This window comes from Lissotriton vulgaris, chromosome 4_1, assembly GCF_964263255.1.
Source record: "Lissotriton vulgaris chromosome 4_1, aLisVul1.2, whole genome shotgun sequence".
Classification (NCBI taxonomy): Eukaryota; Metazoa; Chordata; class Amphibia; order Caudata; family Salamandridae; genus Lissotriton; species Lissotriton vulgaris.
The window spans coordinates 1,664,747,860-1,664,756,318 of record NC_141691.1 but is presented as its reverse complement, the minus strand read 5'-3'; the positions used below and the strand labels follow the sequence as shown (position 1 = coordinate 1,664,756,318).

Below are 8,459 nucleotides of genomic sequence, written 5' to 3'. Positions count from 1 at the left end.
TCTTCCGCCTGTGTGGTGTTGTTGCCCAAAACCAGAATTAACTGCGTATCGTTTGCATATGAGATAGTCTCTATGTTGAAGGACGATAATAAGCTGATCAATGGGGCCATGTAGGCATTGGAAAGTGTGGGGCTAAGACTAGACCCCTGAGGAACACTGGAGAGCAGTGATTTTCTCTTCTGATTTGTATTGGCCTAGTGTGATGACTTGTCTTCCGTTCTGCAGGAAATTCTTTAGCCATGCCAGGACTGCATGGGAAATGCAGAAGGATGCGAGACTGTCTAGAAGGGTGACACGCTGCCGACATATCCAATAAGACCAGAACAGCATTTTTTCCTTGGTCTAGAGCTGCTCTGAGGGATTCAGCCATATACAATAGGGCTGACTCTGTAGAATGTTGAGGTCTAAAACCCTTTTTGGATGGGGTGAAGCAGATTTGCTTCTTCCAAAAATGTTGTAAGTTGGGTGTTGACGAGTTTTTCCGTGATCTTCCTGAGACAAGGTAAAAAAGAAATTAGTCGAAGATTGGAGAGGGTAGAAGGTTCCGCAAGTTGTTTCTTTTGTAGCGGCTTTACAGCTGCGAGCTTCCATTCTGTGGGGATCATAGCCATTGATAAGGAAGCATTTATTATTTTATTTATGATGGTATTTACGGTGTTGATTATGGCATGTAGGATTAGGGGGATCAAGAATCAAAGGTGGAGCCTGATTTAGTAGTGGGGATCACCTGGCGTGATTCTTCAGGGATAATTGGTTTAAAAGTTTGCAGATTATCTCTATCTTTGCCTAGAGCGGCATCATTGTTAGTGGGAGAAGGAAAGGGAGGTGGGAAATCTTTTTGTAATGTCAAGACTTTGTGTTCGAAGTAGTCTACTATGCTGTTGCAGAGGGACTGCAAGTGGGGATATCTTGTTGTAAGACTTTAGGATTGGTGAAGGTGTTAACTATCTTAAAGATAGCTTTTTGGTTAGAGTTGGTAGTTTTGATTACTTCTGTATAGTATGATTTTTTTAGCTATTTTGATTTCGTCTGTGATCGTTTTTGAGGGCCACTTTAAAATTGCTTAGTTTAGTCCGCTCGTAGTTCCGACGCCATGCGTTCTAGGGTCCTACAGTGGGTTTGTAGCTCTTGCAGAGTTTGCGAGTACCATGTAAGCATGGGCGAATTTTGCGGATCTCGCGTTCGCGAATTTTGCGGATTTGCGGATTCGCAATCCGCAAAATCCGCGAATTCCCGCGAATTTGCGGATTTTTTTTTTTTTTGTGTTCGCCCGTGTTTCTGCCAGTTCGCGAGGGTTTTTACAATTTCGCAATTTGCGAACTTACCTGTCGGGTCGCAAGTTTTGCGAACTTGTTGTTTCTACATGTCCAGCCTGTTTGGGACACTCTTCTTCATCACTGCCACTCTCTGTCACCACTGCCACTCTCTGACTACTCATGCCACCCTCTGGCCCACCCATGCCACCCTCTGTTTCATCACCACACCCTCTGGTTGTCCAGTGTACATTATTTTCGGCAAAGCAAAGCACACCTTCCCTGCCTCAAGTGACCTGAATTAATTTGGGGCTGATTAATGTGTCACAGAATATTTTTTTAGCTGGCACCTGCTTCCTTAGTGCGCCCTGATTAGTGATCTTTTGCACTTGCTAAGTGCTTTCATTGTTGCAAAATTAGTTACAACACCTGCCCTGCCCCAACTGACAATAATGAATTAGGGGCTAATTAATGTGTCACTGAAAGAATTTAAAGTTCCAGCCTGGCACCTGCTTGTCTGCTCCTTTAGCTGTAAATCAGGACCTTTGTGGCATACAGTTAAGGTCAGAGCAGGGTCACACAATAGTTGCAAGCAGGCAACCGAATTCTGGAGGGCCCCCTCAGGAAGCAATACAAAGAATCGTTACAAATCATGAGGTTGACCTTTTGCACCTGCTCATTGCTTTTGCTTTTGCTGAAATCGTTTTGCGGTTTTTTTCGCGCTATTCGCGGGGCGCGGCGTCGTGCGAAACCGACCGCGGAAGCCGCCAATTCGTGCGAATGAGCATTTTATTTTTTTGCGGCTTGTTGTTTCGCGAGTTTTTTTGCAGTATTCGCGAGCCGCTTGCAGCGCAACACGCGAATTTACCCCAAGGTCGAGTACGGGCGCGGCCATTTTGTTTGCGTGACGTATTTCCGTTTCCGCCCGCTATGTATAATCTCGCGCAGTAAGCGCATTGCGAGTAGAGGTTCGCACGAGATCGCGCGGGAAATCTAGAGGTTCGCACGAGATCGCGAGGAAAATCTCGCGCGAACTGACTTTCGCGCTCGGAAACGGGCGCCGGCCATCTTGTTTTTCATTCATTTCCTGTGTCTGGGCATGGTGTTTAATCCTCTTGATATCTTTCCCATCCTTTGCTTGTTTTCAGTTTTTTTTTTACGATTTTGCTTCTTATCTATCCCTCTCTTTTCCTAGCTGTATATTTTTGTCTTTTCTGCTATTTTTCTTTACTTTTAAACTACTTTTGTAAACTCTTTTCTTTTCTTCTTCCCTATCCTATTCTTTCTTAATTTTCTACTTCTTCCTACCTTACCTGCCCAGACCATGGTCAAGCCAGGCGCCGTGAAGCTGCCCAGGCACTTGAGGGCCGCAGCGGCGGCGGGGAGTAGTGCTGGACCCAGTGGCAGGACAGCAGGCGTGAGATCGAGGGGGGAGCAGGTGACGCGCCGGGAGATATTCAGCCCGGAGGAAGTGGGCGCGCTGGTCTACTTCGTCCAGCGCCGCCTGCCCAGGACCATCGCGGGAGGCGGCAGGATCGCGGCCGGCGGCTATAACATGCGGGAGCGCCGGAAGCGGTGGGAGAAGGTGTGCTGGGCCATATCCCACCTCTACGGGGTCCAGCGCACCTACAGCCAGGTCACCCATCGCTGGACGGACCTCCTGGACCGCGAGCGCGACCTGCTGGACCAGCTCGGCTTGGAGATCCCCGGGCTTGGTGAGTAGTAGTAGCCATTGGCATTTAATCACTCACTACTATGATGTTTTCTCCTGCTCTGTGTTGTTGTATTGCAAATATTTGTTTTTTACATGGAGCAAGCCAATAATGCCGCTGATGACGATTACATTGTAGTTAAATTATATTTCAAAATCTTCTGTGCATTTCAGGTGCACTGCTCTCCTTCTCAGTGGGGTTGCTACTATGCTTATTTGTTTTCTATTTCGTGGTCTCATTGGCCTGAGTAACTATTATGTATGAGTGTACTTAACAGAACTGCGTAATGCTAGACACTAGGGGGCAGATTACATTTACAAGCCCCTTGCGCCACGTTTACGTTGCCTTGCGTGACGCAACAGCGGCGTAAACGTGCCGCATCCCTGCAAGTCATTTACAGCATGACGCATCTAGGGAGATGCGTCACGTTATAAAGCCATGGGCCTGCACCACAATGGGTGCGTTCCTAGTACGCAGGGTGGGCGGTCCAGCGGCTGTGCGCCTCGCAAAATTGCCTGCGTGAAATCTACAAGATTTAACGCAGGCACTTCTGCGACGCTGCTACGTCAATTCAATTCCTTATGTCTGCTCGAAGCAGGCGAAAGGACTGACACAGCATGTAAAGTATTGGGTGGCCCTGAGCATTACTGGAGTTGCATTGCGTTGGCGACGTGACTCCAGCGATGCGCCGCTCTTACGTGACGAGATGCGTCACGCAAGTGCCTACCCTTGCGCCAGGGCGCGCCGCATTGTAAATGAGGCACATCTGCCGTGTCGCAAGGGTAGTTTTGCGTGACGCATTTGATCTGGCGCATCTCTGGAGATGCGCCAGAACGCGTAAGTAAGTATGCCCCTAAGGGGCAGAATTGCAATTACCGTCGCATCCCTGCAAAGTAGCAGGGATGCGCCATTAATTGTGCGGCCCGCTACCACCACCAAACATGGTGCGCCGTATTTGCAATGCGGCTCCCCATGGGCCCAAAACGTCACCGAAGCTTTACTGCTGGAGTTGCGTCGCAACGATGGCGCAGCTCCATCAATGCTCTGGGGTACCCTATCTCCCCAATGCTGGGTCAAGCCGTACGTCTGCTTCAAGCAGGTGCAGGGTTTGTGTGACGCATCATTGTCCTAAAGGTGACTGATTGATATTTTGTAGATTTCCCTCAGCCACTATTAGGATGTGTTCCAGCGCAGGAATGCCCTCCCTTGCGCCGGAACGCCCCCTGATGGCGCAGGGCTTTATAACGGGATGCATCTCCCAAATGCGTCACGTTGTTATAATATTATACGCCGCACCATGGCGCCCTTTTTTGTTTAGCTGCTGCGTCACAAAAGTCACGCAAGAACGGCGCAAAAGAGCCGCAAGGGCTTAAATCTGCCCCTTCCTTTGTAACCCTGACAATAAGAAAAATAGTGGCGGTGGATTGATAGTTTGACTATTTAAATGACTGGTAATGTAGCAGGCAACTGTTAGTGTTGTCACTGATCTGACTGAAATCACAATGGAGTTTGTCTGTCACTTTGCGTCTTGCCTGCGGACTGCTGCCTGCCAGTCCTAGGTGAACGTTTCAGTACTTTGTTTAGTGAGTTACGTGACTTTCGAAGTCACAGGTCCGCAAATAAATAAAAAGTAACCATAATCAATATAATTTCGCGGAAATATTTTGTTATTGTTCTTTTGAAATGTTTGATTTGGTTGACATTGACAAGCAACAATCATCCATGTTTTCTGTTCTTTCTTTCATGTTGTACGTCAGCTCCCCCCAGGGGCGAGAGGAGGACACAGGAGCAGCAGGCGGCGGATGCTGTTCATCAACAGGGCCAGGATCGGGCAGGCGAGGGCTCCTCTGCTGGCCCCAGTAAGTTTTCATTTTAGACTAGTACCTATTTTTCCTAGCGTTCCTCATTTGAATTTTTTCAAAATTGTCTTTGCTCTTCTTGTAGACTGTATCTAAATTCTTATCCTGCCTCTACTATGACTCCCTGTGGTATTACTAGATTATTCTTATTAGTCTGTCTGTGTAGCTAACTAAGATTGCACGGTTGGCGAAACTCCCATGATTCTAGTCAGCAATAGCTCTATCAACTTAGTGCAGTCCTCTGGGATTGTCCATAATGTCTTTTGAAGTGTTCTATCTGGACTCATGCTTGCAAAAATTGCAAAACCTTTCGTTCAGTCACTCTAGTCTGGAGGACCAAAAAACACAGATTGTATTTAAATTTAAAAGCTTTATTAAAAGTAAACACATTTATTAAAATGAAGTCATAATAAAACTAAACGTTTAACTGATAATGGAAAAGTGGTTAGTGCTGACGATTAATTGAAGACATTTCTTGTGGTCGAGCCGAGCTCTCACCTGGTTTCAACTTGATCTTGTTGTTAGAAGTCCATCTTCTGTCTGTGTGGAGAAAAATGGTGCGTGTTAAAAAATCAGCCTTCATCAGTTGTGCCAAAAAGTGCAGCAAGACAACCTTCCCTGGAAAAAGGGACATTTTTTTTAACTTTAACGTAGACAGTCACAAATTACATTGTTTTCACATGTCTTCATTCCTAGACCAAATACTAGTGACTAGTGAGTGCTTTATTCTAAGATTCTTAAATGTACTTTGTAGGTGGAACATCTGGTGGCGGGGCCAGTGTGGTGGTGGTGCTCGACACGGAGGCGGAGGGCAATTCATCATCAGGGGAGGAGGCGGCGGCGCCGGATGTGAGAGTTGAGACGGTGGTGGCGGCCAGAGGTAAGCTCTTATATATTCCTTACTTATTGAGATTGAAGACTAGCTGGGAAGGCAAGAATATGAGATGCATGGCTGGGTGAATGATGAAGCAATGATGGGTGGAAGGACAACAGCCTGGGTGGGTGACACAGAAACTGTATGTGTCCATATACCTGGATCATGCTACTATCTGACTCTTAGATAGCATATGTGTATCTAGAGCAGGGGTACTCATAGTACGGCCCGCGGGCCGGTGGTGGCCCGGCAAGCCTTCCTTGGCGGTGCGCAGACCTTGCAGACAATCACTGCTCCCCCGGCCCCCACAGAGCAGAGGCTTTTTTGTATTTCACCTGTTAGCGCCCCTGCATCTCCACTCTGACAATCACTGCTCCCCCGGCCCCCACAGAGCAGAGTGGAGATGCAAGGCCACAAAGAGGTGAAATAGAACAAAGCCTCTGCTCTGTGGGGCCGGGCAAGCAGTGATTGTCAGGGTGGAGAAGCAGGGGCGCTAAAACAAACAAAGCCTCAATAATATGTTAATGGTCTTTTAAAGACCTGTTAAGTACTTTGGTGTTGTTGTCTGTGTGTGCGCGTTGAGGAAGCGGTCTCAACCCGGGCTGAAGGCTGACACAGATAGACACACACACAGTGAGATGACAGAGGGAGAGGGAGGGCAGGAGGGAGAGAGAGATGGAGGGAGGGCAGGAGGGACAGCAGGAGGGAGAGAGATGTATGTAAATGCTGGGTCTGGTGGCTCAGTGGATGAGGGCATCTGCTGCAGGGACCTGTGTGCAACCTCATGGTCACAAGTTATCGTTTTGCTTTAGCCCCGCCCCCTCTGACTCCGCCCCCACCAGTGCGGCCCTCGGCCACAAACTACACTGTAAATGTAGCCCCTGAGAGAAAGTTTGTGAGTACCCATGATCTAGAGAGAGTAGATGGTCAGTGGATGAACTAAGTGTAACTTTGAAGAGCATGTAACACTGCACCCGCACGTCCGTTCCAGTGTAGGAAAGGCAAGGAAAAGAACTTTTAATTTTGTCCAAATACTACCATAAGTAGTAGCAGTAGTTTGTATTGCAAGCACTGCATAGATCCGGTTATTATGGTGGCCACTCCCTACCTCTCTTAATAAGTTTAGTAGTACTCAGTCATTCATGTGTGGATGTATCACTGCCTGTCACTCAATAAAAAGCAAAGCACCTAAAGTCATCCCATATATAAGCAAAAACATCCCATGTGAAGTGATAGATAATCAGATTATTTATCTTCTTCAATTTTCCATTTCTAGTACTCATTTCCACTGTAGGGTGAAAGTTAAATTAATTAAGCAGTAGCCCTTGAGTTGTAACAGAGTATTCTCAGTGCCACCCGTAATAGAAAAGTAAGAGATTCACCACCTGCATGTACTGGACGGGTACAGTAACGCAACGGCAACGCAAGTCTAGGTCACTCCTCATGGCGTGCGTCTCTTTTTCTCGGGTGCAAGTTTACCGCGCTGGCATTATGCCGGCTTGCAGAAAATAACGTACCAATTTTCCAAAACAAGAGACAAGAAGAAGAATAAGACTGGTGTACTTTCATAGTCGACTCCAATGGAAGTCCACAGTGCTCATAGAATTTGTTCCTTAAACTCCCACTAATGTTAGAGCAAGGATGAAGAAGTGTGAGGTTAGATAGATACTGGCCTCAATAGTTATGTAATGCGCTTGCAAGTTGCTAGTTGTACTGCAGCACACATTTCTGCTGAATGATTGAGTTAATCTTAAAGAGCATTGGTTACAGACTATGTCTTTCTTTCTTCATATAGGTTCTCCTTCCAAACGAACAAGGAGGAAGGAGCTGGCTAGAGCGGCCCGGCAACGGAGAATCGAGGCCACTGTTGCGGAATATCGGCGGCTGGTGGCCCTGGAGGACGTGGAAAGTGTGCGGTCGACAACAACGACAACGTCGTCCTCCGTGGCCTCACCGGCTGCCACCGTGACCCAGCACAGTGGTCCACCGAGACTGAGCCGGGCTGCCAAAGGCAAACGCCACCGCCGAGCAGCAAGGCCAACAGCTGCTTCTCACAGGCCTTGCACCTGCAAGGCAGTGAAGGCACGCCTGCGCCGCACTACCCTGATGGTGTCCCGCCTTCAGCAGGAGCTCGCCTTGCTCCGCGAGGAGCATGATGCCCTGGCCCAAAAAGTTAACAGCATCCACCCATAGTGTCCCTTGCCCCTTTTTTAGAGACTTTTGGGGGGTGGGAATTGGGAGTTGGGTTTTTGGGGACTTTTGAAGGACAATCGTTGGGGTTAGGGAGGGTCTTGCGGGAGATTATTTTGTTAGGGATATAAATATACTTTTTCAAACTTTATCTGAGCATACCTGTTTTTTACTGCTTGCCTGGTGGGTGGGGGTTTAACGTTGACTGTTTTCCTGAAAGTTTAGTTCCATTTTCTTCCTTTAAGTGTAAATGCCCAAATGTTTTCAACACTAAGTGCCTCTCACAGACTAAGTGAAGTGAATCCAAGAGTCCTAGGACTTTAGTAGTACTACCTTCAGGCTCTCGTCTCTCGTACTAATACTCCATTATACCCCCAAACCACCAAACGCTTATCTTACCTGTAATTTGTGTTTGAAAGTAGGGCTAGGCCCAGGGCTGGCTCCACGGGAAACACCGAATAACGTTGGCAATCTTGGTCGGATAAAATTTCCTCATAGCGGTGGTAGTAGTGGTGTGACACAGTGGCAGTTGCATGCCTATGAAAAAAAAGAAAATGAAATCTGGTTTGTC

General features: G+C 47.5%; 1 protein-coding gene across 2 annotated transcripts; it reads left to right on the top strand.

Annotated features, from left to right (window-relative positions):
* The first annotated feature begins 1,268 nt into the window (after positions 1-1,268).
* LOC147724386 (uncharacterized) lies at positions 1,269-8,039 on the top strand. 2 transcript variants are annotated; one of them, XR_015310091.1, is made up of 3 exons: positions 4,726-4,824; positions 5,579-5,704; positions 7,494-8,039. XR_015310091.1 is itself a non-coding variant. In XM_086967002.1 (2 exons), the coding sequence occupies exons 1-2, from the start codon at positions 5,566-5,568 to the stop codon at positions 7,889-7,891; spliced, it is 537 nt and encodes a 178-aa protein (XP_086823128.1). In that variant the 5' UTR covers positions 1,269-5,565; the 3' UTR covers positions 7,892-8,039. The 2 variants fall into 2 exon arrangements, 1 of the variants encoding a protein (XP_086823128.1); XM_086967002.1 differs by having other exon boundaries at positions 1,269-5,704.
* The last annotated feature ends 420 nt before the right edge of the window (positions 8,040-8,459 follow it).